This window comes from Oncorhynchus kisutch, unplaced genomic scaffold, assembly GCF_002021735.2.
Source record: "Oncorhynchus kisutch isolate 150728-3 unplaced genomic scaffold, Okis_V2 scaffold1934, whole genome shotgun sequence".
Taxonomy (NCBI): Eukaryota; Metazoa; Chordata; class Actinopteri; order Salmoniformes; family Salmonidae; genus Oncorhynchus; species Oncorhynchus kisutch.
The window spans coordinates 14,206-38,925 of NW_022263879.1; the positions used below are offsets into that span (position 1 = coordinate 14,206).

At 41.0% G+C, this 24,720-nt stretch overlaps 2 protein-coding genes across 2 annotated transcripts; both read left to right on the forward strand.

Moving 5' to 3' along the window:
- Positions 1-6,055: 6,055 nt before the first annotated feature.
- Positions 6,056-8,215, forward strand: LOC116368516 (ferritin, middle subunit). Its single transcript, XM_031819190.1, has 4 exons — positions 6,056-6,394; positions 6,773-6,919; positions 7,131-7,256; positions 7,678-8,215. Exons 1-4 carry the CDS (start codon positions 6,293-6,295, stop codon positions 7,831-7,833), a joined length of 531 nt encoding a protein of 176 aa, XP_031675050.1. The 5' UTR covers positions 6,056-6,292; the 3' UTR covers positions 7,834-8,215.
- Positions 8,216-20,415: 12,200 nt separating this feature from the next.
- On the forward strand, positions 20,416-22,752 carry LOC116368517 (ferritin, middle subunit-like). The gene is made up of 4 exons (XM_031819191.1): positions 20,416-20,903; positions 21,231-21,377; positions 21,609-21,734; positions 22,161-22,752. The coding sequence occupies exons 1-4, from the start codon at positions 20,802-20,804 to the stop codon at positions 22,314-22,316; spliced, it is 531 nt and encodes a 176-aa protein (XP_031675051.1). The 5' UTR covers positions 20,416-20,801; the 3' UTR covers positions 22,317-22,752.
- The last annotated feature ends 1,968 nt before the right edge of the window (positions 22,753-24,720 follow it).

The following is a 24,720-nucleotide window of genomic DNA, read 5'->3' on the forward strand; positions in this document are numbered from 1 at the left end:
GAGTTAGGTTAAAGGGTTAGGGTTAGGGGAAGGGTTAGCTAACATGCTAAGTAGTTTCAAAGTAGCTAAAAAGTAGTAAATCGTTGCAAACTTGATCATTACAAAAAAAGCTCAAGTTGTCTGTGATGAGTTACAAGAAACCATTGGGATGCTAGACGTTCGCCTTATATGCTCACCCAAACTTATCCTTTAAAGCATTTTTTTATTTTTTATTTCACCTTTATTTAACCAGGTAGGCTAGTTGAGAACAAGTTCTCATTTGCAACTGCGACCTGGCCAAGATAAAGCATAGCAGCGTGAGCAGACAACAAAGAGTTACACATGGAGTAAACAATTAACAAGTCAATAACACAGTAGAAAACAAAGGGGGAGTCTATATACAATGTGTGCAAAAGGCATGAGGAGGTAGGCAAATAATTACAATTTTGCAGATTAACACTGGAGTGATGAATGATCAGATGGTCATGTACAGGTAGAGATATTGGTGTGCAAAAGAGCAGAAAAGTGAATAAATAAAAACAGTATGGGGATGTGGTAGGTGAAAAAGGGTGGGATATTTACCAATAGACTATGTACAGCTGCAGCGATCGGTTAGCTGCTCAGATAGCTGATGTTTGAAGTTGGTGAGGGAGATAAAAGTCTCCAACTTCAGCGATTTTTGCAATTCGTTCCAGTTACAGGCAGCAGAGTACTGGAACGAAAGGCGGCCAACTGAGGTGTTGGCTTTAGGGATGATCAGTGAGATACACCTGCTGGAGCGCGTGCTACGGATGGGTGTTGCCATTGTGACCAGTGAGCTGAGATAAGGCGGAGCTTTACCTAGCATGGACTTGTAGATGACCTGGAGCCAGTGGGTCTGGCGACGAATATGTAGCGAGGGCCAGCCGACTAGAGCATACAAGTCGCAGTGGTGGGTGGTATAAGGTGCTTTAGTGACAAAACGGATGGCACTGTGATAGACTGCATCCAGTTTGCTGAGTAGAGTGTTGGAAGCCATTTTGTAGATGACATCGCCGAAGTCGAGGATCGGTAGGATAGTCAGTTTTACTAGGGTAAGCTTGGCGGCGTGAGTGAAGGAGGCTTTGTTGCGGAATAGAAAGCCGACTCTTGATTTGATTTTCGATTGGAGATGTTTGATATGAGTCTGGAAGGAGAGTTTGCAGTCTAGCCAGACACCTAGGTACTTATAGATGTCCACATATTCTAGGTCGGAACCATCCAGGGTGGTGATGCTAGTCGGGCATGCGGGTGCAGGCAGCGACCGGTTGAAAAGCATGCATTTGGTTTTACTAGCGTTTAAGAGCAGTTGGAGGCCACGGAAGGAGTGTTGTATGGCATTGAAGCTTGTTTGGAGGTTAGATAGCACAGTGTCCAATGACGGGCCGAAAGTATATAGAATGGTGTCGTCTGCGTAGAGGTGGATCAGGGAATCGCCCGCAGCAAGAGCAACATCATTGATATACACAGAGAAAAGAGTCGGCCCGAGAATTGAACCCTGTGGCACCCCCATAGAGACTGCCAGAGGACCGGACAGCATGCCCTCCGATTTGACACACTGAACTCTGTCTGCAAAGTAATTGGTGAACCAGGCAAGGCAGTCATCCGAAAAACCGAGGCTACTGAGTCTGCCGATAAGAATATGGTGATTGACAGAGTCGAAAGCCTTGGCAAGGTCGATGAAGGTGGCTGCACAATACTGTCTTTTATCGATGGCGGTTATGATATCGTTTAGTACCTTGAGTGTGGCTGAGGTGCACCCGTGACCGGCTCGGAAACCAGATTGCACAGCGGAGAAGGTACGGTGGGATTCGAGATGGTCAGTGACCTGTTTGTTGACTTGGCTTTCGAAGACCTTAGATAGGCAGGGCAGGATGGATATAGGTCTGTAACAGTTTGGGTCCAGGGTGTCTCCCCCTTTGAAGAGGGGTATGACTGCGGCAGCTTTCCAATCCTTGGGGATCTCAGACGATATGAAAGAGAGGTTGAACAGGCTGGTAATAGGGGTTGCAACAATGGTGGCAGATAGTTTCAGAAATAGAGAAATAGAGGGTCCAGATTGTCAAGCCCAGCTGATTTGTACGGGTCCAGGTTTTGCAGCTCTTTCAGAACATCTGCTATCTGGATTTGGGTAAAGGAGAACCTGGAGAGGCTTGGGCGAGGAGCTGCGGGGGGGGCGGAGCTGTTGGCCGAGGTTGAAGTAGCCAGGCGGAAGGCATGGCCAGCCGTTGAGAAATGCTTATTGAAGTTTTCGATAATCATGGATTTATCAGTGGTGACCGTGTTACCTAGCCTCAGTGCAGTGGGCAGCTGGGAGGAGGTGCTCTTGTTCTCCATGGACTTCACAGTGTCCCAGAACTTTTTGGAGTTGGAGCTACAGGATGCAAACTTCTGCCTGAAGAAGCTGGCCTTAGCTTTCCTGACTGACTGCGTGTATTGGTTCCGGACTTCCCTGAACAGTTGCATATCACGGGGACTATTCGATGCTATTGCAGTCCGCCACAGGATGTTTTTGTGCTGGTCGAGGGCAGTCAGGTCTGGGGTGAACCAAGGGCTGTATCTGTTCTTAGTTCTGCATTTTTTGAACGGAGCATGCTTATCTAAAATGGTGAGGAAGTTACTTTTAAAGAATGACCAGGCATCCTCAACTGACGGGATGAGGTCAATGTCCTTCCAGGATACCCGGGCCAGGTTGATTAGAAAGGCCTGCTCACAGAAGTGTTTTAGGGAGCGTTTGACAGTGATGAGGGGTGGTCGTTTGACTGCGGCTCCGTAGCGGATACAGGCAATGAGGCAGTGATCGCTGAGATCCTGGTTGAAGACAGCGGAGGTGTATTTGGAGGGCCAGTTGGTCAGGATGACGTCTATGAGGGTGCCCTTGTTTACAGAGCATGACACATCATTTAGTCAAAAAGTGATGTCCCTTATCGCAAAAAAAAAGGAATGCCAAGTATGTCACAGCCCTTTTTGTAACACTGGTTTAAGCATAAGTCTACTGTCACTCCCAACAGTCTGAAGAGGCTTCGACTCATTGTCTCCAAATCTTTGTTTGCGCTCATAATGAAAACATTACACTATAAAGTGAGGTTCAGTCTAGAACAGTTGATCAAAGTAACAGAGAGCAGGGCACATACTTTGAGGATTATCGATGTTGAAGATACAATGAACCTAGATACAAACAACGAACCTAGATAGTAGCTATGACAAACTGATAGATAGAGCCTGTTTTGGCTTACACTTTCAGGAAAAAGGGGGTCCTGTTCTCAAACAATTGGTGTAGAGCTACTACCTTACATACTAGGCCAGGGCAGTGATGGGCCCAGTGTAGTCCGAGTTTGGTCATTGAAAATAATAATATTATTACTGCTGCAAAGATACGCTATGCGGTTTGTAAGGATAGCGTAGCTAAAGAATTGTAACGTAAATTATTTGAAAATTCATTACATCGCTGAACATTTCTTAACATTTGTCATAGTTAGTTAAAAGCAATGAAATTGTATCCGCTCTTTGTCTGACTTCTGAAAACGTTGTGAGGCCACGGCCGTTTTCTGAAGAATTGCATTATGGACCCTGAAAGCGCTGAAATAATGTCCACTGCTTGTATACTACGTATTTTGGCAAATTTTGTATGACATCCGGGAACTTCTGGCATACTAACTATATCCATACTATGACCAATAACCATACTACATACTCCACTTCCATCACAAATAGTATGGTTAGTGCAGTTAGCATGAGTTTTCGAACACAGCTCTAGTTCTTATGAATACCAATGACATTTCAACTACATGGCTGTATTGAGCAATAACCCAGCACCCTGAAAGCACCCTGTCAACAGTTGTGGAAGATCAGGTCATGTGAACTGAAGTTGTTAGGATGGTACTTTATTTATTACTTTATTACTTGATTTATTTTCATTAGCTGTAAAAAGTTTTCCACTTCAACAGTTTTAGCTTAATAACATATGTGTGGTTAGACGTATGTAGCTACTGATTTTGTGTAGTTATTTCTAATGTAATCAACTTTGACGTACCATTTGTGAAGTCCAATATGTTATTTGAAACCGAAAGGTGTATCAACAAATACCATTTCTACAAAAGCCAGCCTTTCTTTCTTTCTCTGTCCACTACTTTATTCCCATACCTCATTCTGAAAATGTTATTGATATAAAAAATATGTGATAAACCCTACAGTTTTTGTTTTGACTGCATTCTGGAAAAGCTACATATGCTATTGAAACATGTGCTCTTAGAGAATGAAACAGAAGTTTACAGAACTGCGTCTCAAAGTTCAATTCCTTTTATATCCTAAATCAAACGTAGATGTAGACTATTTCTAAATTAGCCTAATATTAGAATGAATGTTTAAATTCTTCCTATTTTCTTCAAAGGATACAACAAACACAGACCTTTTTCAACAATAACCGCTGTAGTTAGACCTGCACTGTAGCATATTGCTTTTGCCTGATACTATGGCTTTAGGTGTTACCAATAGAATTTTACTTTTTAATAAACAAAGTTTTTCTAAAATAAAAAAATAACAGACCGAGATGAAGCCTTCAAGGCGAGAGCTTTTACTTTGCCCAAAATCTTTCAGCGTGAGATAATCCCATTTTATTTTCTAATTACATGAGGATTTTGATTGAATATAAGTTTCGTAATGTTTAAGCTGTTACAAATGTACTGATATATGTGGATGCACGTGGCATTTCGGCAACTTTGAGAAAAACGACTTTTAGTGTTGCGTGTTGCTCACACTCATACCTGCCCTCTCATTAGCTAGAATGGTCCCCACCTGTTCCTGTCTTCAATCATTGAGCACATGCATTGCCATTGTGGTCACTCGGCTCTCTTGTCAATATAATCAATTATCTTTGCTTCGGTGTATGAGTGGTTAAGTCATTTATATATATATATATATATATATATGTGTATATGAATTATTATGAGCACAACAATACAAACAAATATACAAAGAAGAGTACATAAACCTAACAGACAGGGGTATTACATATCAAGATTCCTTTTCAATTAGTTAAACACTTTTTATTTAATGTTTTTACTTCACCTTTATTTAACCAGGTAGGCCAGTTGAGAACAAGTTCTCATTTACAATTGTGACCTGCCCAAGATAAAGCAAAGCAGTGCGACACAAACAATAACACAGAGTTACACATGGAATAAACAAACATACAGTCAATAACGCAATAGAATATATATATATATATATATATATATATATAGTGTGTGCAAATGAGGTAAGATTAGGGAGGTAGGACAATACATTGGCTGTAATGGCGAAGTGATTACAATTTAGCAATAAAACACTGTAGTGATAGATGTGCAGAAGGAGAATGTGGAAGTAGAGATACTGGGGTGCAAAGGAGAAGAAAAAAAAGTAACAATATGGGGATGAGGTAGTTGGATGGGCTACTTACAAATGGGCTATGTACAGGTTCAATGATCTGTGACCTGCTCTGACAGTTGGTGTTTAAAGATAGTGAGGGAGATATGAGTCTCTTATATTGCTTTTTTGTTTTTACATTTACTGATCTTTTCAAAATAATATTTAAATTCTATCTTAAATAATGTTAAGAGGGGTTTGTTATTTGCCCACTTCATTGTATGGATAAAGAATCTTCCATGAAAGATAAACAAATGAACAATGAAAGTTAAATCAGGGTCCATATCATTTGGATCAAAATAAAAGGTAATATCAGAGTCTCTCAGATTAACATTAATAGTCTTCTCTTTAAGAACAAATCTTCTAACTCACTCCAAAATCTTCTGACATAAGAGCATAAGTATACAATCTGGAATAAGAAAGACATAAAACACAAAAACAAGTTTTTATTTTTTCTGATTTGACAACAACATTATTTGGATTAAACAATTATTGAATAATGATGGCCAACGATATGATTATCAAGAATTCATGAGAACACACAATGTTACATTCACTCCTGAGGAATGGGATCGTCATCAAATGATCCGCCAAGTTCCTGTTGAAATTCTAAAGGTGATTGGCTACGCTCTGTGAGGGTGGATTTCACTGACGCATTCGGGTTGGAACAATAAATAGAGCGAACAAGAATCCTTCCAGTTCACAAGTCTGAGAAGACGCATGAAGAAGTTCTTGCTTCAACAGTGATTGAACGGAACTCCTCTGCCTTCGTCCCGCATTATAGAAAATTCCGGATTGATAACATAACACTTACCTGAACTATAATAGCAAGATCGTCGAATAAACCATTGTTTTGTACCGTTCATTTAGATATTAAAGAAAATCTGCCAAGATGGAGTCTCAGATCCGCCAGAACTATCACCACGATTGCGAAGCTGCCATCAACCGGATGATCAATTTGGAGATGTTTGCCTCCTACACCTACACTTCAATGGTAAGGAGTCTACCAAGATGACCGTTTTGTTGATCTACCTGTTTTACTATTATGCCTGCGCCTAAATTCCACTTTTCACCTGACTTTCCTGTAGCCAATAACCTCAACTCCGTTAAATACACATTTGAGTTATACTTGGCTTGGCTATTAATTGCCTCCAGGTAGGTATAACATCCAAATGAAGCCGGGAATCTATCCTACCTTGGACAGAGCGCGTAACAACTCCTTGACAGGTTAATTGTCAGGTTACCAAGTAGACTACAGACTAGATTTATTCATGCCTATATCGTCAAGCTTAGTTACCACAACATGAACAGAATACCGAGTCATGTTTGGCTTTTTTCTTCTAACTACAATGTTCTATGTTTATCCACCCAGGCTTTCTATTTCTCCCGTGACGATGTGGCTCTGCCTGGCTTCGCGCATTTCTTCAAGGAGAACAGCGATGAGGAGCGGGAGCACGCGGAGAAGCTACTCTCCTTCCAGAACAAGCGAGGTGGACGCATTTTACTCCAGGACATCAAGGTAAGCCCTTGAGCATAGGAAACACATTTTAGATTGTAGACTGATAAATGTTTTTACTCCATGGAGGAAAGTTTCTCCAGCGTTGATCTAGCTAGAGAACCTGTAGTCCTGAACATACTGTCTCTAACCACTGAACTGAGTGTGAGAAGTGTAACTGTTCACTTTATCCTGACCTTAACGTCTGCTAGTATTCCCTAACCCTCCTGTGTAGAAGCCAGAACGCGATGAGTGGGGCAATGGGCTGGAGGCCATGCAGTGTGCTCTGCAGCTGGAGAAGAATGTGAACCAGGCCCTGCTGGACCTGCACAAGATTGCCTCTGACAAGGTTGACCCCCATGTAAGTTATGGTAACCATGTATGTATCACATAGAATACAGGTACTGTCCCAGGAGATGATAACTAATGACACAGAATTGTGTGACCTGCTGCTTTGCAAGTACACGATAGTCCAGATGCATACTATGCACACAATGCAGCTAATGCATAAGGGGCGGCAGGTTGCCTAGCGGTTAGAGCGTTGCTCCAGTAACCAAAAGGTTGCTGGATCGAATCCTCTAGCTGACAAGCTAAAAATCTGTTCTGCCCCTGAACAAGTTAGTTAACCCACTGTTCCACGTTAGGATGTTCTTGTAAATTTTTAACTGACTTGCTTATAGTTATATCTACACTTATGCCATTACCACCAGGCTCTTGTGTGTTACTGTATCTACAATGGTCTGTAGTCATTCTCTTGTCTGACCTGTGTTTTCCCTCTTTAGCTGTGTGACTTTCTGGAGACCCATTACCTGAATGAGCAGGTGGAGGCCATTAAGAAGCTGGGAGACCACATCACCAACCTCACCAAGATGGATGCTGTCAAAAACAAGATGGCAGAGTACCTGTTTGACAAGCACACCCTGGGAGGCCAGAGCTAAACTACTTCCATCCCCAGGCTACGGCCTACAGCCTCAGACCAGGACTCCTGGCTTCTCTGATAGATCCTACTGGCTTTACATTTATAGGGAGGGGAGTGTTGAACTGGTGCAGTGCAACACAGCTATAACATTGAGGTGTTTCTGTTGACAACACTATTGTATTTTGGAGGCAAGGCATCTTGTAAAACAATTAAAAAGATCACAAATGTTTTTGTTTAAGATTTCTAAGTGTTGACCTGTAGTGATGATTCAGTCTATTCAGGTTCTTTGCTCTGTCTTACTGAGCATCTTCATACCAGTGATAAATACTGACAATTGTAGACCTACTAGTGGCTGAGGGTCATAACAATAGGAGAAGTTTAATAAAGGATGTTACGTCTGACCACAAAGGGTGTCCTTTACCGCATCTTGTAGTAGTGCCATGTCAATGAAGGACCCAACTGTCAACTCTAGGTCCATAGGAGTGAAATGGGTAACTACAGTTGCTGTAGATCTTCACTCTGCATATCCCAAGTTTATAAAATGGCCAACAGGTCAATCAAACCCTTGCGTCCTGCTGGGTAAATCCGTTAGCCAGCTGTTATGGTAACTTTTGGCTCTTACTGACACACGCAATCTTCACTCATTTAGTTAATTTCAGTTGAAATGCACACTAGTTCCCCTACAGCAAACTCTGAACTGAATACTCAATAGTAAATCTACAAGCCTCTCATCATACTCAAAATCATACATTATTGGAGCTGTCACATGGTTGCAAAGATACTGATAATTTACCAAGATTACTGAAGTCTACCATTTTGGTAAATAACAGGCAAGCTTAACTTTAATACTTTAAACTGAAAAAATATTGCTATAATTGGTGTCCAAATCGTAACTGTTTCTGGTGGGTAGACCATTTGGTTAAAGGGGAAAATGGCCTAATGACAACCGTGTCAAATCAACAATGGCATTTTTGAAAACTGCAACTATTCTCTTTTCACAACTGCCACCAACATTTACAACCAAAAAGTATTGACATGGTAAAATAATTGAGTCCATTTAAATAAAATATGTTGGTGTTCACTGAGTTGGTTTATATTTAGGGGTAATGTTTTGCAGCTAAGTCTATTTCAAAATCTCTTTTAACTGTGCTAAGGCAACAGAGGGCCAGAGATTTGTGATAACCTGACACTCCCAAAAAAGCCACTAGATGGCATCTGATTAAATAGCATATTCCTTAATTGACCAACATTGGTATTAGTTATGGATCCCATGTAGCTGTTGTCAAGGCAGCATTTACTCTAAATGGGGTCCAGCAAAATAAAGGCAGTTCGATACATTACAAAACAGATTTCAGTCCTCTACCACACAAAATCCATTGTGTGTCTATATTGCATATGTTATAGTGTCTGTGCCGATGTGTCTCTTCTCAGTCCCTGCTGTCCCATAAGTTCTATTTTTATCTATTTTTAAAGTCTTATTTTACTGCTTGCATGAGCTACTTGATGTGGAATAGTAGACATGTCATGGCTCTATGTGGTACTGTGCACCTCCCATAGCCTGTTCTGGATGTGGGGACTGTGAAGAGACCTGGTGGCATGTCTTGTGGGGTATGAATTGGTGTCTGAGTTGTGTGCTAGTAGTTTAAACTGACAGCTCGGTGCATTCATGTCAATACTTCTCACAGATACAAGTAGTGATGAAGTAAATCTCTCTACTTTGAGCCATGAGAGATTGACATGCATAATATTGTTAGCTCTCTGTGTACATTTCTGGGCCAATTGTAATGTTCCTAAGTCCTTTTTTGTGGCACCTGACCACACGACTGGACAGTAGTCCAGGTGCGACAAAACAAGGGCCTGTAGAACCTACCTTGTTGATAGTGTTAAGGCAGAGCAGTGCTTTATTATGGACAGACCTATCCCCATCTTAGCTACCGTTGTATCAATATGTTTTGACCATGACAAAAGTTTACTCTCAACTTGTTACATTTCCACATTATTCATTACAAGATTTAGTTGAGGTTTAGGGTTTAGTGTTTTAGTTCAACATACATAGACACACATAGACACACAGGCTTGCCAGTGGCAAGTCATTAGTAAAGATTGAAAAAGTAAGGGACCTAGACAGCTGCTCTTGGGAATGCCTGACTCTACCTAGATTATGTTGGAGGCTTCCATTAAAGAACACCCTCTGTGTTCTGTTAGACATGTAACTCCAGATCCACAATATAGCAGGGGACGTAAAGCCATAACACATACACTTTTTCCAGCAGCAGATTATGATCAATATTGTGAAAAGCTAAAGTGTTTTATTTTATGTTTCTGTATTTTTAAATCTTTATTTAACTAGGCAAGTCAGTTAAGAACAAATTCTTATTGACAATGACGGACAACCCGGACGACGATGTGCCAATTGTGCACCGGCCTATGGGACTCCCAATCACGGCTGGATGTAATACAGCCTGGACTTGAATCAGGGACTGTAGTGACACCTCTTGTACTGAGATGCAGTGCCTTAGACTGCTGCGCCACTCGGGAGCCCTAACAAAACATCTCCCACAATCTTTTAATTATCAATTTCTCTCAGCCAATCATCAGTAATTTGTGTAAGTGCGTACATGTTGAATGCCCTTCCCTGTAAGCGTACTGAAAATCTGTTGTTAATTAATTTACTGTGAAATAGCATTGTATCTGGTCAATCACAATTTTTTTCAAAAGTTTACTAAGGGTTGGTAACAGCCTGATTGGTCAGCTGTTTGAGTCAGTAAAGGGTGCTTTGCTATTCTTGGGTAATGGAATGACTTTTGCTTCCCTTCAGGGCTGAGGGTGCACACTTTCTGTAGGCTTATGTTGAAGAGAGGGCAAATAGGAGTTGCAATATCGTCCGTCCGCTGTCAGCCTCAGTCATTTTCCATCCAAGTTGTCAGACCCAGGTGGCTTGTCATTGATGACAGACCTTTTTTTCACCTCTTCCACACTCACTTTATGGAATTCAAAATAACAATGCATGTCTTTTATAATTTGCTCAGTTATGCACAGATGTGTAAGTTCAGAATTAGTTGTTGGCATGTCATACCCAAGTTTTCCAATCTTGCCAATGAAAAAAGCATTAATGTAATTGGCAATATCAGTGGGTTTTGTGGTGAATGAGCCATCTGATTCAATGAATGATGGAGCCCGAGTTTGTCTTTTTGTCCAACATTTCATTTAAGGTACTTCAAAGCTTTTTTACTATCATTTTTCCTATAATTTATCTTTGTTTCATAGTACATTTTCTCCTTCTCCTTTTTGTTCACTTTAGTCACATGATTTCTGAATTTATTGTACAGTATGTTTGCCAGTCAGCTGTGCAGCCAGGCTTATTTGCCATTCCCTTTGCCTCATCCTTCTCAACCATACCATTTTCCAATTCCTCATCAATCCATGGGGATTTAACAAATAAATTTTGCAGTCATGTTCTTAATGGCTGCATGCTTATTAATAACTGGAATAAGTCATTTCATAAATGCGTCAAGTGCAGTATCTGGTTGCTCCTCATTACACACCACAGAACAGCATATATTCTTTACATCTTCAACATAGGAATCACTACCTAAGCTGTCATTTTTGACTGAGACTGTAAAAGCATGCTTTAAGCCATGTACATTTGTTGATTGCTAGGCGTACAAATACCATTATTTCTTGGTGTACAGTATTTGAAACAAGGTCTTGTTTGGCTTCAACCGGACTAGATTGTGAACAACTCTTGGCAGAATGCGTTGCTTTACTACCGTGAAGGTGATCAGCACAATATTGTTTGAACTGCAGTACCCCAAACGATTCGTTCTCGAGTTTGTTCAGCAGAGGCTGTTTATGTTTTGGTTCTACAAAGCTGTGACCATCATAACATTCAATAATCAATTAATTGCATTCAATATAGTTTTCTTCTCTATGCTGCCTGCAGCATGATCTATTTTGCCTATGCCCATATGACAGACAGTTGTTGGTCGGAGCCTATCACCAAAGGATCACATATTAATCGTGCTGGATAATTCATTGCGGCCAGTAGGTCAAAAAAACATCTCAAATGAGTCACTCAGAAAAAAACGAATCATGAGTTCAGAAGTCTTGAGTCAGTAAAAAGTTGTTCAAAAATAATTATTTGTTCTTCAACTGCACGTCATTAGCCAGAGGTGACACCGCAGGTTCCAAGGTGGTGTGGCAAAATGTGTATGTGTCTTTTCTGGGGCCTAGAGTGTTTCCTGATCTCATGACCTGGTCAGGTATGGGTCCAGGGTCCTGTTCGTAGGCCATGACAAAATATTATTGTTTTAGATAGCTTCCCTTTGCATCTGTGCTATCACTATAGGACTGGGAGTTTTCTTGTCAGGTTATGTGGATTGGAAACACTCCTGACCTAAGGTGGATCAAACTCTTTCAAACTACCACAAACCTTGCTCTTACTCATTCTAAATCTGATACCAAAAGAGCCAGAGACAACAACTTCAATGGAGAACATACTCTGTAGTTTAATGAACTACTATAGCAGGGATGAGCGTTATGCAAAGAAAATAAACAATGTCTTTAAGTATATATTTCCCTCTATGCACAATGTTAAGCAATGGACAGACAGGTTTAAATTGTATGACATAAAACCTATTATTTGTTCATCTGATTACAGTGCTCTTCTAAAATGATTCTTTCTAGAAGATTTATGTAAGGCAGAGTTACAATTAAGACAGTAGACTTTGTAATAACTTTTTTTGAATGCTCAAGTCATGAAAGCCCAAACCTTTTGTTGTCCTGGTCTCCATCTGGTCCACCAGAGGTTTGTTCAGTGGGGCTCACTATAGGAACTGATTGCCTGTAAAATCCATATATACATTCATTAAATCAACTACTTTCAACATTTTCATTGAAAATAATATCCCCCTTTTCATGACGCAGATTTGATTGAATGTCATTCATTTTATTCCATTCTATTCTAACCAAACTTGCTTTACCAGTTCATGTCAGTAGGTGTCACTGTGCACAAACTAGTCGAAAAAGACTGATGCCATGAGATCTGCCTGTCTCTGTGTATGTGAAAGTTCAGGTTGTGTTAGCTAGAATCCATCAATTCATTCTTTCTGCATTAGCCATCCATGTGTTATGGGTGAACAAATGTGTTTTTTAGGATTTTTATTTTAAAGACAGTGAAATTTGCACCACAAACATTTGTAAATAACCACCAGAATTGGAAATAAAATAATATGCCAACAAACATTACTGGACTAACAAACTGGCTAACAAACCTGTTCAGGAACATCAGTATCCCTTGGCTTTGGGTAGCAGCATGAGATCATTTCATCTTTATTTTGTGCCAAACACATTTATTCAGTGAGTCTATTGATAAAAGTCACCTTGTCCGAGAGAGATTTACATGTTTATCAAAACCTCACACCAAGATAAGCCTACACGAAACACAGCCCTTATTTGAAGTCTTTCTAAAATCCTCTATGGGAACCATCACGTGTAGTAACCAAAAAAGTGTTAAATAAATCAAAATATATTTGAGATTTGAGATTCTTCAAAGTAGCCATGCTTTGCCTTGATGACAACTTTGCACACTCTTGGCAATCTCTCAACCAGCTTCACCTGGAATGCCCCCCCCCCCCCCCCCCATTGTGCCTAAGCCCTACGACCATGCATCAGAACTACCTGGCCTGAAGACTCCCCAGTCCACCTGCTGCTGCTCCAGTTTCTGTTGTTCTGCCTGCAGCTATGGAACCCTGACCTGTTCATCAGACATGCTACCTTATCCCGGGACCTGTCGTTTAGTTTCTCCTCTGTCTCCATCGACCTCTCAACCTTTGAATGCTCAGCTATGAAAAGCCAACTGACATTTACTCCTGAAGTGCTGACCTGTTGCATCCTCTATAACCACTGTGATTATTATTTGACCCTGCTGGTCACCTATGAACGTCTGAACATCTTGAAGAACGATCTGGCCTTAATGGTCATATACAGTGCATTCAGAAAGTATTCAGACCCATTGACTTTTTCCACATTTTGTGACGTTAAAGCCTTGTTCTAAAACTGATTTATATATTTTTCCCCCTCATCAGTCTACACACAATACCCCATAATGACACAGCAAAAACAGGCTTTCAGACATTTTTTTAAATCTCTATTATGAAAAAAAATCTGGAAATGTCACATTTACATAAGTATTCAGACCCTTTACTCAGACCCTTTACTCAGAACTTTGTTGAAGAATTCCTTTGGCAGGGATTACAGCCTCTAGGGGTCTTGGGTACAAGTTTTACACAGCTGTATTTGTCCCTTTCTTCTCTGCAGATCCTCTCAAGCTTTGTTAGGTTGGATGGGGAGCTACACAGCTATTTCCATGTCTCTCCAGAGATATTCGATCAGGTTCATGTACGGGCTCTGGCTGGGTCACTCAAGGACGTTCAGAGACCTGTCCCGAAGCTACTCCTGCGTTGTCTTGGCTGTGTGCTTAGGGTCATTGTCCTTTTGGAAGGTGAATCTTTGCCCCAGTCTGAGGTCCTGAATGCTCTGGAGCAGGTTTTCATCAAGGATCTCTCTGTACTTTTCTCCATTCATCTTTCCCTCGATCCTTACTAGTCTCCAAGTCCCTGCCACTGAAAAACATCCCCACAGCATGATGCTGCCATCACCATGATTCACCGTAGGGATGTTGCCAGGTTTGCTCCAGACGTGACACTTGTCATTCAGGAATTCAGTACATTTGAATGACACTAAGTGGCAGTGTTTTACAACTAATGCCGGTTTGCCTGAGGCTGATGCCGTGCAGGTGTTTGTTCACATGCATATACACACGCTTATTCAAATCAACACAAACAAGAACACACACATACATGTAATAGTGCCAGACATGCACACAAACATATACAGTTGGCATTGCTGTTATGATTTTAGTTGTCCTTGATGTCCTTTCTTTGACATTTATTTATTATATCTTTTTTTGCATTGTTGTTTGCTGTTTTCTTCTGTCTTTTCCTTTTTTCTCTTTAGTTCATAAATACAAAAAGAGCAAAGAGTTCAGTCTTGGTTTCATCAGACTAGAGAATCTTATTTCTCATGGTCTGAGAGTCTTTACATGCCTTTTGGTAAAATCCAAGTGTGCTGTCATGTGCCTTTTACTGAGGAGTGTCTTCAATCTGGCCACTCTATCATAAAGGCCTGATTGGTGGCGTGCTGGAGAGATGGTTGTACTTCTGGAAGGTGTTAGAAATTGGATATGTAGACGGGCGAGTCGGTCAAGGCTCGATTCAGACAAGGTGGTAAATTGTATGACAAGCTACAGTTTATTCAGAGTGAAGATATCTAGAACAGCGTAATTACGGTTCTCCCGCTGGTTCGTACGGAAACGCAGACGAAGAAGAGGCCGATACAATCAGTACACCACTTATATATAGAACAGAAAGTAGGTTGATTCTAGAAGATCGGATCTTTGGATTGGTTCAGCTGGGGTGTAGTCTGTAGTCTTCCGCCATTGGCTCAGTTGTCTGTCCGTCATCGTAGAATCCTCTTCGGGCACAATGTTCAGCTACAACGGAGATTATGTGTGTGTGCGCTGGTTTTGGCCATTAGTGTAATGCGGGAGCTATCCTGTAGGGGACCCCACAGGCTCTACTTTGAGTTGTAGCCCTTTATCAACAATAGTTTGGTCACCTGCATAAGAAATAGCATTTCTCTACAAAGGTTCCCCCGTCTACACAGAGGAACTCTAGAGCTCTGTCAGAGTGATCGTCGGGTTCTTGGTCACCTCCTGTACCAAGGCCCATCTTCTCCGATTGCTCAGTTAGGGTTAGGGTTCCATTTTTGAATGATGGAGGCCACTGTTCTTGGGGACCTTCAATGCTGCAGACATTTTTTGGTACACTTCCCTAGATCTGTGCCTCAACAAAATCCTGTCTCGGAGCTCGCCTAACAATTCCTTGGACCTCATGGCTTATTTTTTTGCTCTGACATGCACTGGCAACTGTGGGACCTTATATAGACAGGTGTGTGTGCCTTTCCAAATCACGTCCAATCTATTGAATGTACCACAGGTGGACTCCAATCAAGTTGTAGAAATATCTCAAGGATGATCAATGGAAACAGGATGCACCTGAACTCAATTTCGAGTCTCATAGCAAAGGCTCTTTAGACTTATGTAAATAAGGTATTTCTCGTTTTTGCAAAAATGTCTGAAAACCTGTTTTCACTTTGTCATTAGGTCGTATTGATTTATGAGAAGAAAAATGTGTTGTATCTATTTTAGAATAAGGTTGCAACAAATTGTGGAAAAAGTCAAGGGGTCTGAATTTTTTCCGAATGCACTAAATGGAGGGATTCAAACTGACATCCCGAATCCTACAAATACCACCTTGTGCGCAGTCATTTCACAACATTTCTTAATGCAATAAGGGGAGAAACACACTTTTAGTCCCTGACTTCCATTTAAACAGAACCATTGAGGGAGTGGAACATCTTGCTTCCTCTTCTGTCTCTGCTTGAGACTCCAGAATGCTGAGTCACAATGACAAGGCAGAAATACAGCCAGGGCAGAGCCTGAGTCAGTCCATACTGTAGTACAACCAAAGGGAGGTTATGACAGGAGAAAGAGTGGGAAGGAGGGAGAGAAATAGGAATAGAGGGGGAGGGGGAAACAGTACAGACTAAAAACGCTGTGTCACCCTTCAGAAGAATTCTGTAACGGTTAATCATTTATAGTATTACTATCACTTTTGTTTATAACTTTAACTTAAGAACATTCTTAGTTTGCACGATAAAATTGTAATGCTAAGAGATGGACAAAAATGTACAGGGTGTGTACCTGAACGAAAATAGGGGAGGGTCATGTAATTTGTAATTGATGAATTTTGAATATTTCTCAGTGTTTTAGAATCAGTTGCTTATTAGGCTATATATCGATGCCCGATTCCACCTGATTCTCTGCTGGGCGTGAAATATGACGTGTGCCTAAAGGTTATTGAGCGTGGTCTCAATCAAATGATTCATAGACTATAGGCTACAAAGTGCATCCTCAGAGAAGCACAGAGAAAAGTTATATTTCTAAGATAGCTGCTGGGATAGCGTAAATAAAACGAGACTGCATTACACACTCCAACGGATATTCCAACCCTGAGGCCTGCTCTGCACTTGCTGATCAAAACCCGTTTTTTTTGCTGCCTAACCAATGCTGTGCTGTGTAGGCCTACAGTGGCAGTTCAGGAGGAGAGTCAAAGAATTCCTCAGAAAATAATTTTTGATTAAGGCCTTGTCCAAAAAAATGCAACATCTTGCGCGTAGACTAGGCTATAGCCTATGTTCTGTTCAGTTTGAGAAGGAGAGCATTTGAGGTCAGTGGCGATTTCAGCATGTAAATCTTGGTGGGGAAAAAATGTATATGCATGCCAGCAAAGTAACTACACCACACCACACCACACTAAACAATACATGTATTGCACTTTAACGGTGCCCAAACTGTTAGGGCCTACATAAAGCTGTTCCAACAGCAGTCCCAACACCTTACTACTGCTATACCTGGCAGCAATACAGTTCATTCAGCCTCAATTACTGCCTTTAAAAAAACACATATTTGATATGGCTGATTTGCCATATCAGTTGTTTCTACTGACAATTGAAAAGTACAAATTATGGCATAAGGGTACGATGAGCAGACAAGAGGCAATCCGTAATTTCGATTAAGACATTAATGTGAGAGGTATGACGAACGTAGTCAATATAACTATTTGTTCAGCACTTTTGAAATGTACAGCGACAGAATTCAGATCATGGGCTTTTCAAGTGCCTTTTACTAAGAAGTTGCTTCCGTCTGGCCACTCTACCATAAAGGCTTGATTGATGGAGTGCTGCAGAGATGGTTGTCCTTCTGGAAGGTTCTCCTATCTATACAGAGGAACTAACCGCCTTAAAATTGATTTTTTTGTTGTTGTCAATATTCTGAACAAATATTGTAATCACTGTTCTGCAACATATGCTTCAACAATTAATGTATTTGCTGTGCTAGACCTAAGGGATAATGTTAGCTTTATAATTGTTATTTCATGTTCAAAATCTAGAAAACCATGCCAGATTGCTAGCTAAATTAGCCCTGGAGCATTTAATATGGCAATAAAACAAAACAAAAATGTTTGGAGATGTGTATTACACATTTATGAATAATCTAATGTTAGCATTAAATAATCAAGGACTTTAAACACTTGTTGGACAATAATTGTACAAATGAAATGCCTTTTATGGTGTCTGACAGAGTTGACCATATCCACTTAGTTGCATTTAATGAAAAAATAGGAGGTTGTTCCTTTACATGGTGTTAATAGCTGATACTTTGGTGTGTCAAAATATAATCTTCACATTTAGATAAAATTAAGACAAATATTTGTAGTAAAAAGTTGATTGTCCCATCTTTTAAGAATCCCTGCGCTCTAAAACAGCAAACATTCTCTCTGCCCCATGGCAAAAAATCCATAGCTTGTAGCTACACTAAATATGATATAACCAAAGATTGTTGTTATCCAGCATTTCTGGACATTACAGGTAAGCCTAATCAAAACACTGCAATAGACTCTACAACTAACCTGGAATTGGAAGTACTCTACCAGTTATCCTAAACATGTCAATTTCCAGTTGCAAGTGGTTCTAGAAATACCAGAGAAATGCAGATAGATAGTAAATAAAAAGGTATTTCTGAGTTTTCTCTGGTGTTTGTGCATTTGCCTGTTGCCTTTTCTTTGTAAACTTGCCTGTTTCCTTTTCTTTGCAGGTTTTGCCTTACACAATCTAGTGCAGGACTACTCAATTTACCCTACGAGGTCGGGGACATCTCCCTAAAAACGGGGACATTTCCCGGGGACAGGCCACCAACAACGGGAACAGGCCACAAAAAACGGGGACGTCTGGTCACCCTATTTTAGTTGAGCTTACTAGCGCTTCGCCTGTCTACCGGAAGCTGTTGCTTTGCAACCTCTTGCCAGCTTGTTAGCATAACAAATGACTAGCTAGACATCATACGATTTCCGATGTGTTGGTAAATTCAATCTGGAGTGCCAGAGTACGCTCTGGGTGTTCGTAAATTCAGAGCGTTGTCAGATTGTCCGTTTGTAAATTCAAAGCGTTTTGCATTCGGAGCGTTCAGAGCCCACACTGGACGCTCTGGCCTAAGAGTAGGGTTGATCCGAGCGTTTTGACCTCACAACGGCAATTAAGCACCCAAGCTAACTGGCTATCTTTGGCTAGCTTGCTAGCTACTTCCAGACACAAATGAGAGAACACCTCACTCTGACCATTTTACTCGCCCTAGCATAGCTGGTTATGCTGTTTTCCTGTTATCCAGAGCATTGGTGACTGTAACTGTTTTTCTGGCAACAATTTAATTATGCTTTTTTTGCAGATGTTTACTGATACCGGTTATATTCAACGGGTGTTACGGTTGTAAAATTAATCAATTAATCTGTTCTTTGGCACACTCAGATGAGAGTGCTCTGAAATCGGAGTCGATAGCCAGAGTGAATTAACAATGTTCATTGAGAACGCACAATGACTATACCGCTTAGCTAAGCCTGATGTATTAATAGCCAACTAAATTTGTGTTTGGTAGCTAGCTAACATAATGGTACATACTGCTGCAATGATATGCTACGCGTTTCGTAAGGATAGCGTAGCAAATAAATTGTAACGTAACTTATTTGAAAATCATTACATCGCTAAAAATTTGTCATAATTAGTTATAGCACTGAAATTGTATCCGCTCTCGTCTCACTTCGGCACCATATTTTCTGCCATTTTCTTAAAATGTTATGAGGCCACGCCTGTTTTCTGAAGTATTGCATTATGGGCCCTGAAAGCACAGAAATAATGTCTACTGCTTGAAAACTTCGTATTTTGGCTAATCTGGCATACTAACTATATCCATACTATGACCAGTAAACATACTATATACTCCACTTACATCACAAGTAGTATGGTTAGATGTATGTAGCTACTGATTTTGTGTAGTTATTTCTAGGCTATTGTAATCAACTTTGATATACCATTTGACAACAACAATATGTCATTTGAAACCGAAAGGTCTATCATCAAATACCATTTCTACAAAAGCCAGCCTTTCTTTCTCTGTCCACTACTGTATTCCCATATGTGATAAACCCTAAGTTTTTCTTTTGACTGCATTCTGGAAAAGGTCAATAATTAAGCTTCATGTGTTACTGAAACATGTGCTCTTAGAGAATGAAACAGAAGTTTACAGACCTATGTCTCAAATTTCAATTCCTTATATATCCTAAATCAAATATAGACAAAGACTATTTCTCAATTAGCCTAACATTAGAATGGATTTTCCAAGTCTTCCAATTGTATTCTAAGGATATAACAAACACACACATTTTTCAACAATAACCGCTGTTGTTAGACCTGCACTGTAGCATTGCTTTTGGCTGATACTACTGCTTCAGATGTGGATGCATGTGGCATTCCGGAAACTTTGAGAAAAATATGTTTAGTTGTGTGTGTTGTTCACACGCGTACCTGCCCTCTCATTGGCTAGAATGGTCCCACCTGATCTCGCCTGTCTTCATTCGTTGAGCACATCTATTTCCATTGTTAGAGTGGTCACTCGGCTCTCTTGTCAATATAAAAAGTAATCTTTGCTTCTGGTCATGTGTATGAGTGGGCTGGTCTTTAAATGACCCGCCTAGTTCCTGTTGAAATTCTAAAGGTGTTTGGCTACGCTCTGTGAGGGTGGATTTCACTGACGCATTCCGTTTGGAACAATAAATAGAGCGAACAAGGCTCCTTCCAGTTCACAAGTCTGCGAAGACGCATGAAGAAGTTCTTGCTTCAACAGTGATTGAACGGAACTCCTCTGCCTTCGTCCCGCATCATAGAACATTCCTGGTTGTCGACATAGCACTTACTTGAACTGTAATAGCAAAATAGTCAAAGAAACTCTATTTTTGTACCTTTATTTCTGCCGAAATGGAGTCTCCGATCCGCCAGAACTATCACCACGATTGCGAAGCTGCTATCAACCGGATGATTAACTTGGAGATGTTTGCCTCCTACACCTACACTTCAATGGTAAGGAGTTTACCAAGATTACCGTTTTGTTTTACCTGTATTATTCCTGGGCCCAAATGCCTTTTTCACCTTTTTATTCTGTTGGCCTAGATAATTAATAGCCAAGAAATTCCGTGAAGTGGATATTCTTTTTTTTTTTTCAAATGCAGCCGGCAATCTATCTTTGACAGAGTGCGTAACAACTCCTTGACAGTTTAATTGGCAGGTTACAAAGTAGACTACAGATGCATTTGTCATCAAGTTTAGTTGCCACAACAAGAACATAATGCTCTGTCACGTTTGACATTTTTTTTTCTTCTAACCATACTGTTTTGTTTATCCACCCAGGCTTTCTATTTCTCCCGTGACGATGTTGCTCTGTCTGGCTTCGCGCATTTCTTCAAGGAGAACAGCGACGAGGAGCGGGAGCACGCCGACAAGTTACTCTCCTTCCAGAACAAGCGAGGTGGACGCATTTTACTCCAGGACATCAAGGTGAGCACCTGAGCGTCGAAAAACACATTTAGATTGTAGACTGAAATAAATGTCTTTACCACTTGTACACACTCTCCTCCATGGAGTATGTTGATCTAGATAACCTGGAGTCCTGAACATACTGCCTCTAACCACTGAACTGAAAGTGTAAGGGGTGTAACTAAACTTAATCCTCACCTTAACATCTGCTAGTGGTCATTAACATTTCTGTGTTCACTCTGTCCTGTGTAGAAGCCAGAACGTGATGAGTGGGGCAATGGGCTGGAGGCCATGCAGTGTGCTCTGCAGCTGGAGAAGAATGTGAACCAGGCCCTGCTGGACCTGCACAAGATTGCCTCTGACAAGGGTGACCCCCATGTAAGTTATGGTGGAAACACATGTATTTGTTGTAGCTCTACTAATTAATGACATGATTGTGACCTGCTTCACATGCACACAATAGTCCACAGATGCACACTATGCCGTTAATGCAAAAGTTTGCAAAAAGTGCAGCAGGTTGTCTAGTGGTTAGAGCTTTGGGCCGGTAACAGAGGTTGCTGGTTTGAATCCCGGTGCTGAGAAGGTAATATGTTCCGCCCTTGAACAAGGCAGTTAACCCACTGTTCCACATTAGGATGCCAATGTCAATAAGTATTTGTTCTTAACGGACTTGCCTAGTTAAATAATAAACTGCAGACACCTCATTATCTTCCCTTATTCCATTACCACCAGGCTCTTGTGTGTTACTGTATCTACAATGGGCTGTAGTCATTCTCTTGTCTGACCTGTGTTTTCGCTCTTTAGCTGTGCAACTTCTTGGAGACCCATTACCTGAATGAGCAGGTGGAGGCCATTAAGAAGCTGGGTGACTACATCACCAACCTCACCAAGATGGATGCTGTCAAAAACAAGATGGCAGAGTACCTGTTTGACAAGCACACCCTGGGAGGCCAGAGCTAAACTACTTTCATCCCCAGGCTACGGCCTCCAGCCTCAGACCAGGACTCCTGGCTACTCTGATAGATCCTACTGGCTTTGCATTTATAGGGAGGGGAGAGTGTTAAACTGGTGTCTTGAGATGTTTCTGTTGACAACACTACTTGTATTTGAGGCAAGGCTTCTTGTAAAACAATTAAAAAATATTACTAAAGGTTGTTTTAAGTGTTGACCTGTAGTAATGGATGTTGTATCAGTCTTCAGGTTCTTTGCGCTCTCTTACTGATCATCTTCATACCAGTGATAGTGTTAATTGTAGACCTACTAGTGGCTGAGGGTCACAACAATAGGAGAAGTTTAACATGAGGTTTATGAAGGATTTTACCTCTGACCACAGAGGGTGTCCTTCACTGTATCTTATAGTGCCATGTCAATAAAGCGACCAACTGTCAACACACGCTCCATAGGGTTGAAATGTTAACTACAGTGTATGTTTACCTTTACTCTGTGCATCACAAGTTTATTAGACAGCCTAGAGGTCAATCAAACCTGTCAACCAGCTGTGATGGGAAGTTCAGCTTTTACTGACACCTACTAAATATGTATTCATTGTGTTTCAGTTGATATTGCCCAATATTTCCCCTACAGCAAATTATGAACTGTGTGCTCCAAATAGTAATGAGTCTTCAAGCCTCTCGTTCACTCTAAGGGACTAATTGGAGCTGTCATATGGTTGCAGCGCTACTGGTAATTTACTGAAGAATCATTTTGGTAATTGACAGGCAAGCTCAACTTGAACTGGAAAAAATGTTGATAGACATTGTTAATGTGTCCATATGGTACATGAGTTCCTATTGGATAGGCCACCTGGTTAAAGGGGAAAATGGCCTAATCAGCAATGGGGTGATTTGGGCTGCAGAATGAAGGAAAAGCAGCCAACAAGTGCTCAGCATATGTGGGAACTCCAAGACTGTTCGGAAAAGCATTCCCGATGAAGCTGGTTGAGAGAATGCCAAGAGTGTGCAAAGTTGTCATCAAGGCAAAGCGTGGCTACTTTGCAGAATCTAAAATTGTAAATATATTTGTGTTTCACACAATTTTGGTTCATGATTCCATGTGTTTTTTCATAGTTTTGATGTCTTCACTACTATACATTGTGGAAAATAGTAAATAAAAGTTGAATGGGTAGGTTTGTCCAAACTTTTGATTGGTACTGTATATGCTTCAATAGGGAGGGAGGGGGCATGTGAGGACCTGAGCTCTATGACCATGCCTCAGAACTACCTGGCCTGAAGACTCTCCAGTCCACCTGGTTGTGCTGCTGATCCAGTTTCTGCTGTTCTGCCTGCAGCTATGGAACCCTGACCTGTTCACTAGACATGCTACCTTATCCCGGGACCTGCTGTTTCGTTTCTCCATCAACCTCTGAATGCTGGGCTATGAAAAGTTAACTGACATTTACTCCTGAGGTGCTGACATGTGTCCTCTATAACCACTGTGATTATTATTTGACCCTGCTTGTCACCTATGAACGTCTGAACATCTTGAAGAACGATCTGGCCTTAATGGTCATATACAGTGCATTCAGAAAGTATTCAGACCCATTGACTTTTTCCACATTTTGTGACGTTATAGCCTTATTCTAAAATGGATTCATTGTTTTTCCCCCTCATCAGTATACACACAATATCCCATAATGACACAGCAAAAACAGGTTTTCAGACATTTTTGCAAATCTATATAAAAATAAATAAATATGGAAATATTGCATTTACATAAGTATTCAGACCCTTTTCTCAGTACTTTGTTGAAGAACCTTCGGCAGTGATTACAGCCTCAAGTGTTCTTGGGTATGATGCTACAAGCTTGGCACACTTGTATTTGTGGAGTTTCTCCTATTCGTCTCTGCAGATCCTCTCAAGGTCTGTCAGGTTGGAGGTGGAGTGTCGCTACACAGCGATTTTCAGTTCTCTCTAGAGATGATCGGGTGCATGTCCGGGCTCTGGCTGGGCCACTCAAGGACATTCAGAGACATGTCCCAAAGCCACTCCTGTGTTGCCTTGGCTGTGTGCTTAGGGTCGTTGTCCTGTTGGAAGTTGCACCTTCGCCCCCAGTCTGAGGTCCTGAATGCTCTGGAGCAGGTTTTCATCAAGGATCTCTTTGTACTTTTCTTTGTTCATCTTTCCCTCGATCCTTGCTAGTCTTCCAGTCCCTGCCACTGAAAAACATTCCAACGCTATGATGCTGCCATCACCATGATTCACCGTAGGGATTGTGCCAGGTTTCCTCCAGACGTGTCACGTGGCATTCAGGCCAAAGAGTTCAGTCTTGGTTTCATCAGATCAGAGAATCTTGTTTCTCATGGTCTAAGTCTCAAGCCATGATCTGTTTCACTTGTGATTGTCTCCACACCCTCCAGGTGTCAATT